This window comes from Vicugna pacos, chromosome 27 (genome assembly GCF_048564905.1).
Source record: "Vicugna pacos chromosome 27, VicPac4, whole genome shotgun sequence".
In the NCBI taxonomy this organism is placed as follows: domain Eukaryota; kingdom Metazoa; phylum Chordata; class Mammalia; order Artiodactyla; family Camelidae; genus Vicugna; species Vicugna pacos.
Window position 1 is genome coordinate 27,193,560 of NC_133013.1, and position 24,558 is coordinate 27,218,117.

The 24,558-nt window shown below is 39.8% G+C and overlaps 2 protein-coding genes across 17 annotated transcripts in view; one reads left to right on the plus strand and one right to left on the minus strand.

Moving 5' to 3' along the window:
* Positions 1–296: 296 nt before the first annotated feature.
* On the minus strand, positions 297–16,793 carry SENP8 (SUMO peptidase family member, NEDD8 specific). Of its 7 annotated transcripts, none has more exons than XM_072951106.1 (4): positions 16,612–16,793; positions 13,817–13,893; positions 7,642–7,707; positions 297–1,535 (listed from the first exon to the last, which is right to left on the minus strand). In XM_072951106.1, exon 4 carries the CDS (start codon positions 1,497–1,499, stop codon positions 861–863), a length of 639 nt encoding a protein of 212 aa, XP_072807207.1. In that variant the 5' UTR covers positions 1,500–1,535; positions 7,642–7,707; positions 13,817–13,893; positions 16,612–16,793; the 3' UTR covers positions 297–860. The 7 variants fall into 7 exon arrangements, 5 of the variants coding, with proteins under 5 accessions (XP_072807207.1, XP_072807205.1, XP_072807206.1 ...); XM_072951104.1 differs by having other exon boundaries at positions 7,642–7,779; XR_012064898.1 differs by lacking the exon at positions 297–1,535 and adding an exon at positions 4,551–4,653 and having other exon boundaries at positions 7,642–7,779.
* Positions 16,794–16,942: 149 nt separating this feature from the next.
* The window catches only part of MYO9A (myosin IXA), a 174,762-nt gene continuing 167,146 nt past the window's right edge, over positions 16,943–24,558 (plus strand). For 9 of the 10 annotated variants that reach the window (XM_072951108.1, XM_072951110.1, XM_072951113.1 and 6 more), the window contains exon 1: positions 16,943–17,382. The gene's annotated coding sequence lies outside the window, so the exon portion shown is untranslated. The remainder of the gene's footprint in view (positions 17,383–24,558) is intronic. The other variant, XM_072951117.1, reaches the window with a different exon arrangement.

A 24,558-nucleotide genomic window follows, 5' to 3' on the forward strand; every position in this document is an offset into this window, starting at 1 on the left:
GACAAAGGTCACTTCTCCCTTACATCTCAAAGACAAACCAGCATTAAGTCTGCAAATTTTAGATACAGTAGTCCTCAAATCACCATGACTAACTGGAAAACAATTCTGCCAGATTAAGGATGGAGAGAGGAAAAATGACTATCAGAAAGCAGAAATGTTTATCTGAAATAACAGGTAATCTTAGCAAGTTATCAGCTTAAGTTTTAAAACTGCAGAGCTTTGGGTGTAAGAAAAGAGTGTGTGTATGGCTAGCAGACAAGGTGAAGGAAAGCTTGTTATCAATTCAGAGCAGCAAGTCGACCCACTCACAGCCATTTATTCGAACAAAGTTTCCTCTGTCTTAAAGCACTCCAGGATCAGATGGGGAAAGACGGGCTAACACCATCTCTAGGATATTCAGATCCTGAATGAGGTTGGGTCTTGATTTGCTTCTAGCCAGTTGGATCTCTTGAAATACGTGGGCTAAGCAGTAAGTTTCTGGCTCTTCTCTAGTCTTCTTGCATTCCTCTAGACTTCACATATTCCTAATGTGTTTTACAGATCACTGCTTTTCCTTTGGAATAAGCCGAGGTGGATAAGGGAGACCAAAAGGGAATGAATAAACGTTAAGACAGCTTGGTTTTAAGGTTTTGGTACAAAATGTGAAGACATTTTCAGAGAACATACTGCTCTCAGGGGAGGCTGAAAGTGAAACTTTCCGTTAGGATAATGCGGGGGGCAACATTCTTTCAGGAAAAAGCAAGAACCCTAAGCTTCCCTGTACCAGGCATCTTCCCTCAGGCGCCGAGCCTGCAGCCGCCCCATGGATGGTGGCTGCCAGGGAGAGGAGACTTCCAGAGTCACAGGTGTGATTTCAGCAGCTAATCTGCAGCAAGTCTGGCAATGAGGTCCTTCCACTCTGCCCTCTTCTTGGTGATGTAGGAAGGCGTGAGCAGCTGCAGCAGGGATGCTGGCTGCTGCCTGAAGAAGTTCTGACACAAGGCCTCAGTGTTACAGATCACGTACATCCCACAGTCATAGCTGTTTTGTTGAGCAGGGGCTTTCTCTTCCACAAAGTCCAGTTTGTCTCCTTTTTTGCCTAAGAAAGCCTCCAGTTTCTCTGCTACCTGCTTTGCATGGACTGAGTTGCTCCTGCTGTGGGAATCATAATGAAAAAAGCTATTTTTATCTTGGAGATAAACCAACAAACTCCAATGGGTTCCCCCAGCTGCCTGGTTGGAATTATCATTGATGGCTAAAAACACAACTCTCTTGTGGGGGAGGTCCAGGGGTTCAAGGAACATGGCCATCTCTGCTGGGTTGCCAGTGCACTTGATGAACTGGGTGACTTCCGGGCTGATGAAGCAGACGTGGTCAGAGCAGTCACGAAACTGACTGTTGGCAAAGTACTCAAAGGCAAACCCGATAATATGGTCATTGAGCCAGCTTGGAGGATCCAACAGTGAGACATCTGACTGTCGCAGCAGACTGTCCATGTAACTCAAGACCACAGGGTCCATCTTGTACTGACCAGGGCTGCTCAGAAATTTCAGAAGCTGAAGGAGAGGCAGAAGACAATATTTACTGTTGAGTATGACATGTGGCTGTAAAATGGGGATCATAAATAGCAACTCCTCTCACAAAGTTTTGGCAGGTTTAATACAATTGTAAAGTGTTTAGCAATGATGCCTGGCTAGGGGTAAAAATAAAAAAAAAACTCCAGTTCATGTGCTTTATGTTACAATTAGAATGAAAACTTTGGAAATTTTCCATCTGAAACAGTAAATGTAGATTTTAAATTTCCTCTTTAAATGCAGAAATTGGTTAACAGTGTAACTAATGTTTTAGCAAACTCGATAGCATTAATGGTATATTTGGCCCTTAAGCGAATATGCGTGGTAACAACGGCAAATTATTTTTATATTAAACATGAATTTTCAGAGTCTAAAGAAAAATATTAATTACTAAGGGAAATAGTCTCCATTTCAACATTAATTTTCAAGAGATAAGATAAAATATTACTTCCTCATTCCATAATGGAAAGTGACAGTGATTAGAGTTGTAGTTAAAAGACACTGTAATTTCAGGCACAGAAAATTATGAGAGTAATACAAATGAAATTTGTTCATGATTCTATGAGCATAAGTCATATAATATGTTTTTGCCCATTTTCCATCTTTAACCCCAAGGAGTAAGATAAAGACTACATGATGTTATCATGTAAATTAGAAATTGTCTTGGCATTGAAGGTAATGTGGCACAGGAGTCAGAAGACCTGGGTCAAGCCCTAGTTCTACCTCTGATTTGCGGGTATCATCCAGAGCAAGTCATTAAATGATTTTATCTTTGTTTTGTCATCTTTAAAAAAGGGCGTATGTCTGCTTTATATGCCTCAGAGAGTTGTAGAAAAGGCCAAATAATTTTACTTGAAGGTATTAAGAGTATAAAATGTTGTACAAATAATATTTATGTTATTGACTGGATGATCAGACAATCTGGATAGAGCTCCAAACCAATCAATACAAATGAGGTTTGTAAACAAATACTCATTCACATTATCTTATCCAAACAAACGCATGACTCACTCTGAGCAGGAGCAAGACAAGTCATGTGAGAAGACTGACAGGCTCATGATCACCTGAGGGAAGCTACTAACAGAGGCAAGAAGTCTGATAAGTGTGGTAAGCTTTGAGCCTAACAGACAACAGTTCACTGCTGTGCATTGACTTGGTGGCATCACAATATTCTAAATAGCATAAAGCAATAAACTGTCACATGCAGAGTGAGAGGACAAAGCAAAGTGTACTGTAAAAAAATAACGCTGTGAAAAGTTGGGCTAGAATAATAACATCAATTAAATCAGTTCTGGCCATTAGAACAGCTGTTTTACCACTTGGTTACACTACTAAAATTTTAAAACTTTGTGGTACAACCATTTTCATGCAATCAAAACCCTGCAAAAACCAATACAGAAAAAGAAATATATCTGCAAGAAAAAGAGCTGAAGTAATGAGTAGGTGTTTTGTTCACAAAGTATATCATAATATCAATTACTTCAGAAACAATTTAAGGCTGTGTAGGAATCTATCTATCTACCTATCTATAAAAACAAGATGGCACAAAGTAAGATTTTCTTAAAAAGAAAGAATAACTTGAGCAGATACATAAACTGGAGCCAGGAACGAACTTAACAAGGCATAGAGCACATTTGTTATGGGTGGGCCACAGATCTGGCTTTTAGCTTTTTGGCAGCTAACCAGAGTGTTAAGTCAAACATTCACAATGTCTATAAAATAAAACAATCGCTCAGGAGAGTTAAAAGCGTTCTCTGTATGAAGGTCAGACGGATTTTTCTAAAGAAATTTTCAGAAAAGACACGGTGTATCATAATGAATGTCCCATAATATCCTGATGAAACACGAAATAGTTTCAGAGGGCTGTTTTTTTTCTAACTTATTTTTTAATTTTTAATTTTTCAAAAAATAGAGGTACTGGGTTTTGAACCCAGGACCTTGTGCATGCTAAGCACTGAGCTATACCCACCCCCAGAGGACTGTTTCTTATAATTATCCTTAATACCAGTCTGATGGCGTAAATCTGGAGAAAATTCTAATTCAAAAAAGATACATGTGCCCCAATGTTCACAGCAGCACTTTTTACAACAGCCAAGACATGGAAGCAGCCTAAATGTTCATCAGTAGATGAATGGATAAAGAAAATGTGGTATATACACAATGGAATACTACTCGGCCATAAAATGGAATGAAATAATGTCACTGGCAGCGATATGATGAACCTAGAGATTATAATACCAAGTGAAGTAAGTCAGAGAAAGACAGATATCATATGATGTCACTTATATGTGGAATCTAAAAAAAAAAAAGACACAAATGAACTGATCTACAAAACAGAAAGAGACTCACAGACATTGAAAACAAACTTATGGTTACCAGGGGGCAAAGGGGAGAGGGAGGGCTAAATTGGGAGTTTGGGACTGGCAGACACAAACTACTATGAACAGAATAAACAACAAGGTCCTACTGTATAGCACAGAGAACTACATTCAACGGTTTGTAGTAACTTGTAATGAAAAAGAAAATGCGGGTCTGTGTGTGTATATATAGCTGAATCCCTAATGCTGTACACCACAAACTAATACAACACAGTAAATCAACCATACATCAATTGAGAATAAAAAGCACCCCTCGACCCCCCACAATCCAGCCTGATGGCAAATGAGCAAACAGTAGTTTAGTAAGAGCAGCTGTGGGGAGCCTAGGTGCTCAGGGGCTGCTGATCTCACTGGACTTAAGATGACATGACTATGCAATGGGAATGACTGCACATGCATCGAGCAAGGCTCCCCGCCTCTCCCCGCCACGGCTTCCACGGATCCCACGACTGGTGACGGCCAGACTGTCCTGCCTGGCAGAACCTGGAGACCTGTCTCTATGCTGCCAGCTGAAATCAGATCCACATCTTTACCCAACCACACAGATAGGAGCCTACAAAGAGAAGAGCACCTGAACACATAGGCATCTCACCTCAGAGGGAGTGTCCATAGGCAGGGTCAAGATTTTCTTCAGAAAATAGTTTTTGTGTTTTGTCTGATTTTGAAAATATCCAACATACAGATGATGGGCCAGTCAAGAACTTCTATTCCAAACAGCATGACTGCAACAGTTAACATCTAATAATAAATTCTAAAGCAAATGGAATCAAACTGGCCTTTCGCCAAACTATCCTTGGCCAAGAAAAAGGACTCTAAATTCCACATCTGAAGACTTGAATTTTAGACTCTGTTACTCATTGGCTATGTGATCATTAATAAACTATTTCATTTCTTTAAGTCTCAGTTTCGTCTTCTGTAAAGCGAGATTAATACATGACCTTTACATAGGGTATTTGTCAACACAAAATGAAGAACACAGGTAACTAAGATTAAAAAAAATAACAAAACAGTATTTCCAGGTATCTACTGTATCATCAAGGAATTTATACCTTAACAACTGATAACTGTAGTGTGCTACATTTAACAAACGTTTATTGAGTGCTTACCATGAGCTGGGGCTGGAAAATCAGAAGGGGAGCAAGATAGGCAGTTTCTGTCCTCACTGAGCTTAAGCCTATTATGTTATAATGAGCCTCTTTTATGTACATATACACCTCTTTTAGTCAATAAACACCAACTGAGTATCTGATATTAGGTGGTGCTGGAGATACAAAGATGTGTCAGGTGGCTTATATTCAATGGAAGAAGAAACCCATAGCCCCAAATAAAATGAATGGGAATTCCAAAGAGGGAAAGCGCAGGAGAGCTCAGATCAGGAAAGACTCCAAGGAGAAAGTGGCATAGAAGTGGGCTCTTGAAAGGCAGGTAGAGTTGGATGCATGAGAAGGGTATTAAGGAGGCAGAGGCATGGAAAGTAATACACTTTAAATGTGTAGCCAGGGGTGGGGGGAAGTATAGCTCAAGTGGTTGAGTGAACGCTTAGCATGCTAAGATGCATGCATGAGGTCCTGGGTTCAATCCCTAGTACCTCTTCTAAAAATAAACCTAATTATCTCTCCCCCTACCCCCCCACCAAAATAAAATAATTAAATAATAAAGTGATAAGTCAATAAATAGACAAATAAAATACTAAAAAAAATGTGTAGTCCAGTCTGGCTGGAATGAAGTGGGAATAGGGGTGTAGCGGAGGGTTAGAGAAAGATTATTAGATGTTACGTGTTGATGGGCTCAATGAAGAGGTGAAAAGCTTGGAACTTATTCTGGAAGAAATGGGGAGCCATTAATGGCAAAGCTTTGGAAGACTGATGATAACTGGCAGGAAGTGAAACTGGAGGTGGAGATCAATTAGATTCTTATTGAAAGTAAAAGTAGGACATGACCTAAACCAGGGGAGAAGGCAGTAGTGAGACAGGCTGGGACCTGGACCCTTTACTGCAGTTCTTGTTCCTAGACAAACGTCTCCTCTAACAACAGAATACATAGAAACTTTAAGGGACTAAAAATAACTTCATGTATGTGCCACTGGAGCAAATTACCAGCAACAAGATACAAAAAACCAAAACCCAACTGCCACTTCTGAGGTGTTGGGAGCAAAAGCAGGGTACTGAGCATGATCCAGCCACAAAGCACCACCAAGGGGGTGGGCAGACGAACTGAGCTGCCCCTCCGGCCTGACCCACGGACCCCCACCTACCCTCACCTCATTTAAAGGACCAGATCACCCCCGCTCAGGGAGCAAGTAAGGGAAACAGTTACTTGTTTTAGTTCCCTCCTGCTACAGCACGAGTCCCAGTAGAGCTTTGCCTGAATTTCTTTTCTGGGCTCTTACCAATTTTTATTGACTAAAGAGTTCAAGACTGGGCTGGTAACAGAAATGGAGAGGCAAGGAGGAAAAGCTATTGCAGACAGAGAATTAACAAGTGATCAGAAGAGGGCAGGTAAGAGAGAAAAGAATTAAGACATGGTCTAGGGGTTTCAGCTGGAATGACTAGAAGGACAACGATCCCATCAGTAACGGGGTGAGGGAAAATGAGATGGCAAGGACCTAGCAAAAGAACCAGGAATCACGTAGAACCGTCCTAGGGACATTTCCCTTCTATATAGTGAACACTGTGCTTGGCATAGCTGCGGTACAGTGTTTGCCAGATGAACGACACATTTTAACAAGGGAGTCAGAGAATACAGATCAGGAAAAAAGGAGAAATAAAGCATTTAAAGATTTCTGCATTGTCTATAACACCCCCATTTTTGCTCTGATTTTGTGTTTTGTCTATTTTCCTCTGTTGATTGATAGTAGTTCCTTTCGAATTAAAAGATTACTTGGTCTTGGTGGACGGTAAGGAATACTGGAGAGTGAATTGAGGAGGCAATGATTTCCTCATAGTTCTACTTGTAAAATCCTATAAAATATAGTATACGTTTATGTTCTGGGGCCAGGAGGCCTTGAGTCCAGACTCTGACTTTGCCACTTGCCATGTGTGTGAGACCCTGGGCAAGTTAATCATCCTCCTTCTGGGCTTCATTGTCTTCATCTGCAAAACAAGGTAATAGCAAAACCTGTCTCAGAGAGTTGGTTTTTGAATTAAAAACATGAGTAAAAAGACTCAGCACACTGGTAGACAGCAAGCTCTCAAAAAACGTTTGTTTCCATCCTTGTTTCCTATATTTGGGTTGGTAATAATGGACTTCAAAGATTTCTTGAAAATAAAGCATCCATTTATCTCTTTATATAAAGCTACAAAGTCACCAAGGATAGATCTAGTCAGGCCATGACTCTGCCCTCTTGTGCTTTACCTTTGGTATAAGCAGAGTGAATGCTAACGCCACATAAAATTGTTCTTTCAACCTGAGCGAAGCAATGCTGTTAATGTGTTGTCAGGATACACAAACCTTGTGATTTCAGGGTTTAATTTATTGTATCTTCCAACTTCTGGAGCTAAACAAAGTGAATAATGAATTCATAGTACATAACACTTCCTAAATATTTAATTTTAACAAAAGGAAGAGGCTAGTTTTTCATATTAATCCTAAAATCCTTACAATGCATACTGCTTGAATATTTCTCTTTATTACAAAAATAGGGCAATTAAATTAAAAAAATAGTAACTTGAAGGAAAAATTTATAAATCAGTAGGAACAATTCTCATTACCTGTTGATGTAAGCAAGGGAAGAAGCTGCAGGTTCAGCTAAGCTGGAAGTCAGCAGACCTAGGATTCTGTTCAGATTTACAATTAACCAGTTGTCTCTGAAGAAATCATTTTAAACCTCTGGGTCTCAGCTTCATCATCTGTAAAGTGAGGTTTGCACCAGAAAAATAGTAGTTCTAGCCAGGGATGCACATCAGAATCATCTATGGAGCTTTTAAAGAATGTACATGATGAGGGTAGGGTCTGGGTACCTGTATTTTTAAGATGTTTTTCCAAGCATTTCTATGATTTCTAAAAGTCTCCTCTAGTTCCAGGGTTCCACAATTCTAAGCTCTCATCTTTCCCAATTTAAAAATCTTGCCATCCTCTTTAAAAATCCTAAAATTTTTCTAGTTTTCTAGTCAAAGGGTCAATAAACCACAGCCCACAAATCAGATGTGGCCCACTGCCTGTTTTTGTAAATAAAGTTTTATTGGAACAAAGTCATACTCATTTGTTTACATATTGTCTATGGCTGCTTTTGAGCTATAAGAGCTGAGTAGCCTGCAAAGCCTAAAATATTTACTGTTTGGCCTCCTAGAGAAAAACTCTGCCAATTCCTGTTATAGACCACTATCATGTACCCCTCTGTAAATGTCTAGGTTGAATTAATTTTAAGAGCTTTTAAAGGTCTAATAAAGCATTGGGGGTATTTGTTAAAATATCTTAAAGGCAGTTTCCAGGTAGATTAACCTTTAACTAGAAGTGGTACTGCTGTTTCAATCTGAATTTTTGATGAGTAAATGCTTAAAAATATTAATTACAGTGGATATGAGTAAGAAGTGTCTACTATATAGATGCATAAGTACTCATTTTATAAGGTCAAAAATATACATGAAGATTTTAATTAATAAGCATTTCATAAGATATGCAGCAATTCTCACAACTGGGAAAATATGCCTGTGGTTACTGAATGAAGCAGTGATCAAGGTAAGTTTTACCATAAAACTCCAAAGAAAAAATGCTACCCCAGAATTGTGACCTTTATTCATTTTCCCCCTAATTACTCAGCAAGGTTCCTTAAAAAAAAAAAAAAAAGGGAACAGCTTCATTCAGTTACGTTTTTAAAAACGTTACATGCAAAGTGCAGCTGTCCTATTCATTTTAAGCGAGGATTAAAAGTTAGTTTCTAAATGCAGTTCCTCTTTCCCTTCCTCACTCCCACTGGCTTTTACTTTAAATTATATCAAACTGCAAACGCTAACAATGTGGTCTGTGCTCCTTCCTCTAACTGAATACATGGCTATGTACTAGCAGGTATCCACAAACACACACACCAAAGATCAGACACAAGCTAATCCCAGTGCATCTTCCTAGAGCTTCAATTTCACTAGTTTTGGGGGAAAAAAAACTAAGCAAATTAACCTTAAATACTTTAAATATTTTAAATACTTAAAGTATCTTAATCAGTAACTTACAATATCTTATTTAACATAAACATGGATATTATGTAGCATAAAATGCAAAATCAGCATAGATTTTTTAAAATAAGAGATTCCCAGAGAACTGCATCTGCGGAGGGCAGCTCTCTCGGCTCACTCACTCTGCGCTGCCAGCTTGGGTACTTCCGTGAAACAGTTTAGTTACTCCCCATACTCGATATGTCTATAACCTCTAATTCTCAGGAACCAGATTCCCTAATAATAAATATAGGCATGAGCACAAGCGGTTATGCTTTAGTAGCCTGTATGTGTATAGGAGCAATATGTGTATTGAAGCAAATGTATTCATTTGGTCAGAATATATTTATTGGTGTTTTCTGTGTGCCAGTTTTGCCTACAGTAATTTGACCAGAAACTGAGCCTAACACTGGAAAGCGAAATACAGACATCACCCCTGAGCTTCTGCCTTTCTTCATCTCTCACATCCAGTCAGTAAGTCCTGATGATTCTACAGACAAAATGTTCTGAATCTGTCCAATGCTTTCCATCTTGACTACTATCACCTTAGTCAAATCCATCATCATTTCTTATCTTGACCTATCCTAACAGGTGCCTTTGCTTCCACTATCGACCCCTCCAGTAAATTCTCCACACAGCTGTCAGAGTCGTTTAAAAATTTAAGTCATGCATGATCACACGGCCCCAGCTACTTCCCCGATCTCATTTCCTACTACTTGTCCCCTTGCCCACTAAGTTTCAGCCACACCAACCTTCTTTTTCTTCCTCAAACACACCATGCTTTTTCCTCCTAAGGGCTGGGGTACTAGCTGTGTCTTGACCTTTTTTGTGGTTGGCTTTATCTGTTGGATAGACTTCAATTTAAATGCCACTTATTCAGAGATCTCCCATGATTAGCCAAATAAGAGACTACCAGTCACTCTATTATCCTCTAATTTCAATTCCTTGCATAGCACTCACGGCTCTCTGATAGTTTTCTTGTTTGTTTCTTAATTCATGCCCCCCCGCCACCAGGCCAAATATGTACACTCCATGAGCCTAAAAGAATAAAGGACTTTGCCTTATGTATTATTTTGGTCTCCTGGACTTAGAACTTGTTAGGCAGATACTCAATAATAATTGTAGAATAAATGAATAATAGATTATGGATTCCAACATGATATAAGTCAAGCTCTGCAGAGAAATTTTTACATCTACAGAGTCTTAGAAGTGTAAAGGCCTTTACTATCCCTTCCAGTCTAACTTCCTACTCCATGTAGAAATTTTCCATGTCTGCTCTCAGGGAAGTGTGCAGGAGCTTGACTTACAACTAGCTGTGTGATATTGGAGCAGAAATAGATAAATCAATGAAACAGCACAAGAAGAAATCCATGCATTTTTAGAAATTTAAAATATAATGATGAAGACCAATGAAAGAAATTATGGGTTATTCCAGTCTCTCAATGAACACAATTTTCTACAGCAGTGCTATCCAGTAGGATTTTCAAGATGATGGGATTGCTCTTCATCTTCAATGTCCAATCCAGTAGCCACTAGCCACATGAGGCTACTGAGCACCTGAAAGTGGCCAGTGTGACTGAAGAACTGAATATTAAATTTTAATCAATTTAAACTTAAATTTAAATAGCCACACACGCGTGGGTAGTGGCTACTATTTTGGACAGCACAGTTCCACAAGCTCTCATAGGGATTTCTGGAAAGAAAGTTTGGGATTAACAGATACACACTAAAACTATATATAAAATAGATAAACAATAAGGAGCTACTGTATAGCACAAGGAACTATATTCAGTTTCTTAGAATAGCATATAATGGAAAAGAACCTGAAAAAAAAGAAGCATGTATATGTACAACTGAATCACTTTATTGTATACCTGAAACTAACACTGTAAATCAACTACACTTCAATAAATAAAATTTAAAAAGTTGTATACATAAATTTATTGACACAGAAAGATGTTCATGATATGCTATGAAAAGAAAGGTTAGATGCAAATTTGTATAAAAATATACACAAAATAATCAAGAATGGCAGCTCTCTAGAGTTATGTACACTTTTCTTTAAGAACAGAATTTTAATACTTTTTAACCTTTTTCCTTCTAACTTTTGTTACTGACTGCTTTATTTTTACCCCTTTTTAGAATGAGCATGTATCCAGTAAATGCAGCTATTTTCATTCAGGGGAAAAAAAGCACCACCTCCCACTCTTACACAGCCCTAAAATATGCCTGTTTCTTCAACTTACTAGTCTCACTTTTGTCATCTGAAAAAACCGTAAGTCTAATCTCTCTTCTACACATTTTCAAACACAAAGAGTCAAAAATAATCTGATGGTTTATTCAAATTAGATTATGTTGAACTTCTAATTTCTGATTCCATTTGCACTTTCACAAAAAGAATCACATCCCAGACCAAATGTGCTTCTCATGGCAGCATAAACAGAAAAATTTTCAGGAAGGAAGCTGAAGCCTTATTTTTTGGTTTCAATTTCCCCTAATTAAACGTTTCCTTTTAATGCTAGCCTAAATCATCCAGAGAGTTGCATAAAGTGGCACGTAAAAATTATCATCAAGATTTATATATCCCTCCTGAAGACAGAGATTAGATTTTACTCATCCCTGTTCAATCTTCAGTCCTTGACAAACTGGAGAAGTTTTAATAAATGAATATTTTTCCTGGAAGTGAAATACATTTTGAAAAACTCTTAAAACACAAATTTGTTATAAACATAGGAAGATTTCTCAATTTTATAAATTATTTATGTATTTGAAAAATATACCTCTAACAGGAATATTTTACAAATAGAGGAATTCAGCTCTCAAAGGAGAAAAACCATTTGGGTGTGTTGATGCTTGGTAACTCCACTGTGACAAATTCCATTTGGCCCTACCTCAGGCCAGGGAGATAAGACTAGGGAACCTTTTAGGATTTCTTCTAGCACCAAGGCTCTCCACTTACTGTTCTGTTACTTATTAGGCATGTCTATCAATGGTTAAAGGGTCACTGACCAGAAAAAGAACGCTATTCTCAGTCTACCGTTTCCACCTCAAAAGTGTCACAAATTTTTTCCCTTAGCATATAGTTCGTGTAAATGTCAGCCTTTTCTTAACTTGACTTTGTTTTGCTTAAGTTTTCTGAGAAATGACTTAACACAATCACAAAACTTGAAATGACTGGGATTGTAAATACAGTGCATAGGGCGGTCACTGGATTTAATGAGAGGTCTGAGTAAGATAATATTTTATAAAGGCGTGGAAGGAATTTTATTTAGTGTATAGCTGATACACCTTAGTGATAAGGTGTGGTCAAGCTAAAGTTATACTCTTCCTGGTTTCATAAATAATCACTGTGTTTAGCACACAGTAACTATATGCCAATATATAGTTTGAAAGAGTGAAAAAGACATCATCTGTTATTCTTGTCTTGCAGATTTCAAAGCCTGATAAGTTATCTTTTTCACATATAGTTAAGAGGTAAATTGTTATTACAAACTCCTAATTAATGGGTTTCAAAAATGTGCTTGGCACATTGTAGGAGCTCAATAAATATTTAATAAACAAATGAAAGAAATAATGAATTTGTGTTTTATTGTACTGTCCTGATAGGAAAACAGGGTTTGATGGGACAGTTATGACATATTTCTCTTGGCAATTTTTCCTTAAATGTTAATTAACATGAATTCTTGTGAGTTATCTGACTAGGCTTGAATTACAAATTATTAAGTAGGACAAAACATTTCCAGCAACTATTCACTTTCACTGCTAATGTAAAGTGCTAAGTTGCTGCAACAAGCAGGAGAGAGAAAGTTAGAACCAACTGAGGCCAGAAATCCCCTAGCTACTGTTCTGAAGGAATTTGAACTATCACACTGCTCTGAGAGAGCTATTACTTATTTAATGGCCATCAGGGAAGGCAGAAATAAGGTTTTTAAACCCAATTTTTACGGGTTTAAAGTTCGGACAATTGTTTTCAGTACCAGGTCTGAGTTTCAGTGTTTTTATAAGAGATGAATGTGTGAAGGGGTCGTCATTGAATTGGAAGCCAGGCATAGAAACTTCCACAGATTTTCTGTAATAAAAATGCTTAGAAACCCTCATAAGTTTCAAGCATTCTCTCTGCTTTCAGACAGACCCATTCCCCACTTACCTAAAAGGGACAGATGAACTGCAACCTCTACATAAACTTAATTTTCAATCTGTATTGAACTGTATCACTACCCAAATGGTCTCCAATAGTTAGATGGATAAAGTCAATACAGCTAGCCATGCTGAAGAAGGTACTCCCTCAGAGAATCTGGTTCAGAGAAGTTAAGTAACTTTACATTACTCATTTGAATTAGTAATACTTGGACCTCAAATTCAATTTTTGGAGTATGTTTTTAAAAGCACGTAATCTGGGGACTGCCTGGGATTTGGGCAGTAGGTTTTATACAGTCTGGCAACTGATCAGTTTCCAAAGAGATGGATTACTTGGTCCTTGAGGACTTCCTTTTTTTTTAAAAAACTAATGAATTTTACTCATCCAAGTGGTTTAAGGAACTAGTGGGGAGAGGAGTCTTGACGTTAAAAAGTCAGAAATGTAGGACTTAGAGGTGTAGGAAGAATTTAACCAAGAAAGGCGTTAGCAACACCTGGGAACCTAGATAAATGGTACAGCCATTGCTCATCAGAAATACTAACATCATTTATAAAACAAAAGAATGGGCTAGTCTCTTGACCACATAAAATGCTAACTGACCTCCACACTGTTGTACACATCCTTGTTGAAAGGTATATAATTGATTTCAGTCTGTTTCTTCAGATTGGTCAGTCACACTGGGGAAATAAAGGAATTTAGTAGACTCTTTAGAGATCATGTTATGATAAAATTTAGTTTTTAAAAAATTAATTATTTATTGGTCTAGTCTCTTCATTCCTATTTTCTCTTTTGATAATCTAACCTACACGTCACAGGTAGATTAATTTTCCAAACAGAACTCTAATTACACTATTCTATTCCAAAACTTTAACATTTCTCTATTGTCTACCACATTAAGTACAAACTACAGCCTGGCATTCAATAATTTTCACAAAAATAGCCCCAATCTATCTTTCCCAATTTCCTTGTACTCTTCCACATATACAAGCTCAGTTCTCCTACTGGTCCGAATTATTATGCAACAGTGGATCAGTACTGGATACTGCCAGTAAGGTATACGAAAAGAGAATAGCCAGTTTCTCACTCCCAGACCAACAGAGATTGAGAATTGAACAGTGCTCAAGTACCTCTCGGAAACACGTTTAATCTGTCATGCTCTTGCTTAAAACCATTACAGTGAGCTGTTTATAAATCTAGGATCCATGGGGGGCCAAGATGTGGCTAGAATTAGGGTTCCATGGACTTGGATTGGGGAAAAAAACAGCATCTTTATTTTCAATACATTTTAGTTGAAATTTAGTACTCTCTTTAATAAGTGGAGGCAATAATCCACAGAAGTATTAGCAGTCTCTGTTCTTGTAACCAGTAGACATACAGTATTTTCATACCACATTAAAGTTGTTACAGGTATCTCAAAATATAACTTATACTCACCACTATAATTAGACCCGCTGCCAGATGTTACATAATGCATAAGGAAGCACATATAACTACATCATGCACTTGCTTTAACATTTTAAAAACTTCTGGTAAAAATGATTTCACTTATGTTTCTATGTGTTTTATTTTTATACATTTAAAAACATCATTCCGAGTTAGGGTCTACAGGCCAGGCTGCCAAAGTGGTCCATGGCATAAAAGAGGTTGTTATAGATACCTATTAATTGCTTATAGTATATAATCTAAACACTAGCATGGAATTCAAGGCTCCTCATTATCTGTTCCCACCCACTTTATCGTCTTTGTCTCTGTTCCACCCCTACTTTCCATACTAAATTCTGGTCTTAACCAGACAATAGTGACTCTCTTATCTAGTGGCAGATAGACAGGTTTTTGGATTAACCCTAGTTAATAGACAGTAGTCATGAACTTATACAGACCTTCGATGCCTGCCAAGTTAATTGTTAGTTTTGTTTTGTTTTCCCCAATACTAGTGTGGTCCTAACAGTGCTGAATCATAAATACCTTTATATCGCATTCCTAACTTAAATGATTAATGAAATGAATAATAAAAGATACTAAATTGGCAAGGCACTGACTGCATGTAGTAATCTCTAGGGGAAAGCAGTCAGTCTTTGAATCTCAAAAATTGGCTTAGCTTTGATTTTCTGATCGAAATGAGGATACCCTAAACATCTAAGGCTGGATCCCCAGCTGATAAATCCTGGACGGAAGGGAAAGGGAGAGGAAAGACAGGAGTAGCTGAGGGGGACCTGATTAAGACTGAAGGATGGAACTATGTTGAAGGGAAAGGCAAGAGTGACTCCTCCCATTTCCCAGAGCAGTTATTCAAAACCTTAGTCACTCTAATCAAGCTACCCATTTCATCTCCAACTCTGCCTCATCAAGTGACTCCCATCTTAATGTTACAGAGCCAACTCCATCAACCTGCCTTCCCCTACTTCCCATCCTTTCCTTTGCTCTAGCTTAGCGGTTCTCAACCCGCAGCCTTAAAGTCATCGCAGGAGTTTTTTGTTTTTTTTTTAAATACTGATGCCTGGGTTTGCTTAATTGGTTTCAGGTGGAGCAACTGCATTGGTTCTATTTTTAAAATGCTTCCCAGGTGATTTTAATGTGCATACAGGGTTGAGTTCCGCTAGTGTTCTTGGCTCTATATAAATCAGTCACTCTCACTCACTAATTGTCCACTTCTCGGTTCCATGGTACACTTTTATGCGTAAGAGTCTCCCATCTTACAACATTGTGGCCCACGTGATTATTCTTCATCTCATTACTTCACAACGATGCTTCTTTAAAGGGTAGCCTACAGCAGTATGGTTTTCACCAGCGATACTCAATTCCAACAACTTTTCACTTTTCCAGCCAGGACTGTCATTTGCTTTTGTACCTGAAATCCTCTCTGCTTCTATCTCCTCTTACACTTCTTTGACCAGCTACTGCTCACCAGCCGTTTAATACAAATTAAGAATGATCCAAAGGTCACCCTGGAAAAGGTTTCCTTAGGTCCTTCAACATGATCGGGGGCGGGGGGTTCGTCTATGCTCAGAGAGTATCCGGGGCTCTTTTTTCTCTATTACAATTTTACTTTAGTACCACTGCCGATTCTCTCCTGGTCTTCGACGTAACACAGCAGTTAAGAAAGCCGAAACTATTTCACTTGCTTCTGACTTTCCGGAGTCTAAGGCATGGAAACCGCTCAGTGAAAAGTCAGAGGAATGAATGGAAAGCAGAACTAGGAAGCGGAGGTCGGGGGCGGGGAAGTGCGGGGGAGGGGGCGTGTGTGGAAAAGGGGCGGGGGGAAGACTGGCGACGCCGAGGACCCCGCCACAGAACTGGAGAAGGGGCACAGATACGCTAGGTCCGCGTGGGCGGCAAAGCGGCCCCCTGCCTGGACACACCGACCCACAAACCGAAGTGCGGAGGCGGCTTCTTACCTGCCTCTGGCCTCACCACCCCAACCAGCCTTCAGGTACCTCTGTATTGGCCGGAAAGCGAGAGCTACAGTCGCAAACCCAGACTTTTCTACCCCAGCATTGCGACATTCCTCTCCGGTAGAGAGACAATCTGAGGCAGATTTCCCAACTCTGCCGTAAGGTGAGGAAGAAAAGTTTGGGCGGGGCCGCCCGGGGCGGAAGATAGGGGGAGTGTCAGCGCAAGCGCAGGCTGTACTCGCTGGCGGCATCACGTGCGAGGGCGGGGCCGGGCGGGAGGGCCGGCTCCGGCCGGCCGTAGGGGGCGTGGGAGGTGAGTGCGCGCGCGCCGGCTCGTCTGCAGCCCGGGAGTCGCGCGGGGCGGGGCCGCGTGCGCGGGGCCGGGGGCGCGCGGGCCGGAGCGGACTGGGACGCGGCGGCGGTTGGCGGCGGCCGGTGAGAGTTCGGCCAGCACTGTGAGGGGCGGCGGCGGAGCGCCCGCGGCGCTGGCAGAGGCGGCGACAGCGGTCGAGGCGGCGGTCCAGCGCGTGCTCTCTGGGCGGGCGCGGCGGGCGATGTGCCTGCCCAGGCCGGGCGGAGTCTCTCTGACAGGGCGGGGGATGCGCGGCGGCCGTCTGCCCGGACCCTGAGGCGGCTGGGCCCACCTTCGGGACCGTGCGACCCTCTGTGCCTTCGGCCTCTGCCGTCCCCTCCGGCCTCACCGGGGGCCGCGGCTGGGAGGCGGTTTCCGCCGAAGAGGAGGGGGCTGCGGTGGCCACCGCGGCGGAGCCCGAGGTAAGACCCGCCCCAGCCGCCCAGCGGCCCTGCCGCCCGGCCCGGCCCACGTCTCGGTCTCTCCCTTTGGCTCCCGCGGGGCCGCCCCGCCCCGCCCAGCGCAGACGCGCCCGCGAGTGGGTCTGCCCCAGAGCCTCCCTGACCCCGATCGCTGTCCCGGGCCCCCTGGGCCCCGCCTACTGTGCCTTCCGCCGGTCGGACCCCGTGCTGGCCTCCAGCCTCCCCGCGGTCTGTCCCGGGCCCACGCCCGGCACACCCCACTGGAGCCCGCTGCGGACTCTCAGGACTTAATAAGGCCTCGAGACGCTCATCCTTCGTGAGCGCAGACGCATTCGCAGCCCCTCACTCCCAGTGACGGCTGCCCCCAGCCCTGCGACCCCCAGCTCCCGGGCAGATCCACCTCTGCCCACCCCTTCCCTGTGGGCCTGCTCATCCCCCGGCTCGCTCACCGTCCAGCCCGTGGCTCTTCCTCCATCCAACTCGGCTTTCAGATGGTCTGTTTCGAGATGCTCTTACCTCCCAGGAGATCTGGTGTCGCCCTTGGCGGCGGCCTCTCCCCCAGACCTCCTCTCCTTTTATCTTCTCCCCGGTCGTGAGCCTTTCTTTGGTTGAAAGGTCTTTGCCGTGAGATCCTGAAGGGATGTTCGCTTAGCTTAGTGTATTCCCCACAGTGGGGCTTAAGGGGAGCAACTGACACCCGTGTTTGGAGGGTTTAGTTTGGTGGAGAGAGAGCGCTTGGAAGCCCAGGGCAAGGGGTTTGTGCTTTTGTAAGGTCGCACAGCCTGCTTCTCTTCTTGTGTCTTCCGTAGGACGCATGGGGTGGTCCATCTCTGACATTGTAGGGACTTCTATAAGGATTAAATCACACAACACTGATGAATATAATTGTGTCTTCATATACTATCACTTGCTTCATCTTGTAGACATTTACAGATCTTTTGCACTGTGTTTGAAGGATACCAGGGGAATTTTTTTTTTCATTTGCTGTTTTCGAATTTGCTGGAAAAGTAAGATTTGTAGCTATCCTTAACTCCTGAAGATTTTAATGTGAATTTAATAATAAAATTCTGCTAGCGGGTGCTGCTGTCTTCCTTTTTCAAGGAGCTGGTACAGTTCTCATGCAGTGTTCACTGATGTCATTACCAGCAGATTTCTCAGCAGTAGTAAATATTGAATAAAATGTTTGTTGAACTCCTGAGCTGTCTAGAAGGAAATGTGATGTTATACGAAATGATCAGTGCATATTTTTAATGTTGGTATAGGGATGAAGTATAGAGAGATTTTTGTAGTCAGTACTTAAAAATTTTCTATTTTGTGTGTGTGGAACTGAGGAGGGCAAAAAATCACATTAAAATTATAGGGCATGACCAGACATTGTATGAAAGTCTGAAGGTTCAGAAGAGTGCACAGTAAAGCGTTTCTCTTTCTCTTATCCTCCAACCACTTATTTTCCCTGCTTGGAAGCAACGATTATTTCATCTTTGTGTGTATCCCTCCCGTGATGTTTCCAGCAGACAAGTGTACACATTTATACTCTTAAAATGAACGCGGAGAAATGCTTGCATACCGTACACTGTGTATACAGCTTTTTGTCCCCACACTTACTAATAGATCCTAGAGATCCCCTAACAGCACTACGTTTGGAAGTGCCTCGTTTAATGGCTGGATAGTGTTCCGTTTTGGTGGTTTTGAGGTTATTTTTAGTCTTTTACAAACAGTGCTGCATGCTTTTCTCTTAAATATATCAGCTGTTATATGCATGTTTTAAGGAATTTTCAGGATTTGAAGAAATTTCCTGATGATTCTTTTGGGGTGAACCTACAAAAAAAGATATAACTAAAGTAAGTTTCTCATTGAACTTCGGAGCTTCTATGGAGTGACTAGCTTTGATGGTGACTATAATATTTATCAAGTTATTGAAGGATTTACAGTAGGGACTGAAATGATCAGATTGACATTTTTAAAAGGTCACTCTGGCTGTTTTGAGGAGGATGGATAGAAGGGTAGACTAAAAGTGAAGGTGAGATATCAGAAGGGTAAATGATGATGGTGGGTCTTCGTTTGGGTTTTGAAACTAGACAGGATTTGGTGGTTTCATTGGATTTGGGATTAGGGAGAGTGTTCATAGAGGGTAAGATCTAGGTTTCCAGCTTGTGCCTTTATGAGGGACAAATGGAATTTTTCTTTTTACTTTTGTCAAGAAAGGAATTCAATTTGTGACATGCTGAGTATAGGTGATTGTATTTTTATCAGATGTAGGTGGCCAGTAGGCAGCTGGATTTGTGGCATAAGCTCATTATCAAATTCTGGGTTGGTAGTAATGGATTTGGGGGCAAAAGTTAGGTGAAAGGAGAAAAGATTGCAGGACAGAAACCCACATGTACAGTACAGGTAGAGTTGAATGTCTAAGCTAGTAAATTATGTGACTAAGTCCTCTAAAAAAGTCTTGTTATTACAGTTTAAACATCAGAAGATTCATTGTCTAACATACGGCTTTTTAACAGTATTTTCCCTTAGTGGTGTATAGTTCATGAGGGTAATTAACTTAAGTTTTAAAAAAAGTAAAACTTCAGTAGAAGTTAGAAATATAAACCCCATATTTTCTAATCATTTAGATTATACTATTGCCAAGTTTGTTCAATCTCCAGTGTTTACAGAGAAGTGCAGGAGCTTGGAACATGTGGTTTGTCAAGAATATTAAGTTTTTTAGTTCATGCTTTTTAGTTATATTAGCTTAGTTTAAGATAAATATTAGTCAGATTTTTCAGTCATGTTTTAAAACCGTAAGATGGACTTAATGTATTTATTCCTAAATCTGGAGCTGCTGTGTAGGGCTCTTGCCTCTACTCTGGTCCCCTGTAAATCACTTGGATTCACGTTTCACAAGCACTTCATGCATGTACAGAATAAAACTCTTCTCTGCCTCTCTTCCCCTTCAAAAGGTAGAGGTAGAGGGAGACAAACTGCAACAAAACTTTTCTTTTGATTTCTTATCTTGATGAATGGTATCTCTCCCCTCAGGAAGCCTCAGGAACCTGGGAGTCATCCTGCACTCCACTCTGTACCATACATGCTACTGACATCAAGTCCTGCACATTCTCTCTCATGGTATTTCAGATCATTCCTGGTTGCTAGTTTTGCTGTGTTTTAACCCTAACTGTCTGTAGGGCTTCTGTAGTGCTCTCTGAGTGGTCTTCTTGTCTTCTTTCCTGCCTCTTGGTTTGTCGTTCCCTCTGGCTCGTTCTCTGCACTGTTTGTTGCCAGAGTAAGTGTTCTAAGATGCTCTTTTAGTTAGGCTCTTTCAATTGCAAGGAAGAGACTCAAGTTACCTTAAGTAATGGAGGGCTTATCGAATGAAAACATGCACAAAGGAACCCAGGAAAAATTAAACAACTTGGTCTCAGAAGAATGGGACCTTAATAAATAAAACAAGAAGCAGGAAAAGACAGATTTCATTCTAGTGCTCTTAGCTACTCTTGCTGTTTTTGTATTATTTTTTCCTCTCTACTCTGATTTCCCCCCTTCTATGTCATAGCTTCCATTTATTCCTAATTTCTGCCTCCTTATAACGACTGTGTCACTCCCATGCCAACATTTTGCCTCCTGGCTACTATCGTTTTAACTTGAGCTCCTGTTGCTAACTTCTTCCTTCTCCCTAGGATTTTCTGGTTTGAATTCTCAAGAAACAATTTTTTTTTGGCTCAGCTTTTTTACTCAGGGGCTGCTAGCAAGCCTGTGTACATGGGTTACATGGGTCATGTGACCACTTCTGGCCATTTAGTGTTGGCTGTGTGTTTATTTGTGCATGTGGGGTGTGGGGCAGGATCATAATGGTGAAAAACATGGGACAGAGTGCAGGCTAACTTCTCAAAATGGGGTTGCAAACATGACCGGCACCATAGTTGACATAGTACAAATAGAAATCTAATCATGTCCTTTTGTGTTGAAAGGTCTTTACTGCTTACTTGCTGCTTTCAGGATAAAGCTTAAACTGTTGCATGACATGTATATGAGATCATCATGATCTGACTCTTACTTAAAGCTTTCCTTCCTTGCTCTCTTCCTTAAATTCTTTTATCCACTGTTATGGAGCTTAGGCTCCCTCTCAGATAAGATGCTTTCTCTCTAGTCTTTCTATTCTCTTTCCTGACTTTCTCTTCCCTTTTTCTTTGCTTGGCAGTCTCCTGTCTGATCTGTAGAACTCAGTTCAGATGTATCTTCAGGAAGCTTTCCTTCCAGGTTAAATTAGGTGCCACTCATGTAGGACGTAGTGTTTGCTTCTTTTGTAGCTCTAGTGAAATCCCTAATAGCTGGTCTACTTTACTGAGCTGGCTTCTTTGGTATCAGTGCAATATAGCAAGGCAGGTTTTTAGATTGAGGATTTTAAAAAAAAGAATATGTTTATTATAAATTTTAATGTGTACAGAAAAATACATAGATCATAAATGTGCAGCTCAGTAAATTTTCACTAAGTGAATACACCAATATAACCAACACCCACATCAAGATACAGGCTGTTTCTGCAACTCTACAAGCCACCTCATGCCCTCTTCTGGTCACTGGCTCAGTTCAAATTCAGTTTAATTTTAAATGGGAAAACTAAGATACAGATTTCTCTACATATTTTGTGTGTATCTTTAGATACACAAGAGACATAGATAATGGAATTTTGATCCTATGGAAAGAGCATACATAATTTGTGTTATGTTAGAGACATATAGTTTTGGTATATTTTTGTGCAGTAGACAAATGCACAATCACGTAATATTTTAGTGTTCAGTTATGGAATGTTTGTATTTAGGTAGATTTCCTTGTTTATAAGTTTAGTATTATTTTAGAGTACCAGAAAAGTATATGATAGATCAAAGAATATGCTGAAAATAGCCTGTTTTGAGTGGGGAACATACTTGAGATGGGGCTAGTAAACATGTAAAGCATTTTCCAAATAGTGTTTGGGCTCTGGGTTTTAATGTGAATTATGTTGCTAACATATTTTGGCAGTGGGGTCATTCAACGGGCAACTGGAGTGTAATTTTACATGTACAGTGAGGAAAGGACTAACTGTCCTGTGTCATAGACAGCTGGCTTGCTAAGAATTGGTGGTTTGTTTTTTTTTTTTGCAACTAGCAGTAATTTTAGAGGGTGGTTTTTCTTTTTTTCAGTTTTGATTATGTAGCTCCTTGAATATAAAGGTATTCTTTTAAACATACTTTTTCTTTAGATGGGCTTTTCTGTCTAAGTTTTAAATATGTTAAGGCCAATTAAATGGAAAGAATATAGACTTTCAAACCTGCATTTCCAACAGACTTTGATTACATTTCCAGCCTTATCACGTATGAGCTGTCACTTGTGGGCAAGTTACTTAACATTTGTGAGCTTCAAGAATGTTCATGTCTCAAATGGGACTATTTACCTCACAAGATTATCATTAAACACTCTGTAAAGCACCTAGCACATAGCTGATACTCAACAAGTCTTCCTTTTCCCCCTTGAATATGTCTATTTCTTGTTATGTTTAAATATGAGATCAAGAATTTAAAGAATTTCATTGTGTGGTGTAAATAAATGGCTGTCAAAGTTTGTTGCTGATGAACATAAATCTTAGATGGATAGTCTGCTAGCTGTCTTTCACGATCACATTTTTCAATTCAAAAAAAGCTCAAAGAAATGCTTTTCTTGATGTCTTAGTATATCAGATTAATGGATGTTAGAATGTATTTTGATTCAGTGTGAGGCATTATAAAATGTTCTGTTTGCCAAAGACAAACATTTCTTAAATCATTGACAGATTGTAGCACTATTGCTGTTTGTAGTGTGTAAGTATTTGTTTGAATTCTGTTTACTGATATTGATCAGATAATAGTGGACTGAGTAGTCTCTGGATTTTTTTTAAAGGGAAAAAGTTCTTCAGGTAACTGAATATGTGTTCATAAATGATCTTTAGATCATATTTTTGTTCTTTCTTTTGCAGCTCTACCTTTTTTAGTTTTCTTCCTGTCTTCTCCCTACTTTTTTATAATAAAAAAACTTAGAAAATATTGAAAAGTTGAAAGAACAGAACAAAGAACATTGATAAGTCTGCCACTGAGATTCAAAAGTTGACAATATTTGCTTTATTGTTTTCTATGTGTGTGTATTTACTTTAACTGAACCTTTTGAATGTTGTGATATTTTGACTTTTACCTCAAAATAGCATATATCTCCTAAGAAAATAGATAATTCTTCACATCACATTCTTCACATGTGCAATTATCGACACCTAAGAAAAATAATAGTAATTTCCTAATAACATTTAATATTCAGACCACATTTAAATTTTCTGAATTGACCCACAAAATGATTTTTTCAAACCAGAGTTCAGTCAAGATTTTTGCATTGCATTTGATTATCTTTTTAGTCTCTTATAACCTAGAAAAATTTCTTACCCTACTTTTTTTCCTTATGCTATTGAAACTTCTTTCACAAGAACAGATCATTATCTCATAGAATAGCTGTTTCCAATTATCTAATTATTTCCTTGTGCTTTTGTTTACCTTGTTCCTGTGTTCCCTGTATATCCTGTACACTGGAAGTTGTATTTCAAAGATTTGATTATGCATGTTAAAAAGTTCTGGCAAGAATATTTCATAGGTAATGTTACAGTTCATGTTGCATACAATGAGAGGTATATAATGTCACATATTAGTGATCTGAGTTTTATGAAGTTTGAAATGGTGCTTGCTGTATCTTACCATTGTAAAAGTATATTTTTTCCTGATACTTTGGTACCATACAGATCCTCCGTTCATCAAAATATACTTTACCTAGTGATTTTAGCATCTTTTGTTGAGCTTTGGGCAGGTCAGCTATTTAATTGAAGGTTGAAATATAGTGATTTTTCTAATTCTGTAATTTTTTATCTTTTTTAGCTGTCATTCTTCTGTTAACACAAGGTTTATAACCTTTATCACCTGGGAGTCAACTGCAGTTCTTCCTCAAAGGGCAGAATAAATAAATGCTTAATTCTTTCTTGTCTAGTTTTCGGAGTAAGGATTGGTTTAGTAGTCATCTATAGTGGTGACAGAGGACTTTTTTAATGGTCTCTTGGATTTTTATTTGTTATATTACAAAGTAGTTACGGATATTGGGATTTTTGATGCTCGTATTGTTTCAGATAAGGGCGTTAGAAGTCAGTTC

Excerpts from the sequence above, each read along its gene's own strand:
- SENP8 (XM_072951105.1), bottom strand. The coding sequence starts at position 1,499 with ATGGACCCTGTGGTCTTGAGTTACATGGACAGTCTGCTGCGACAGTCA.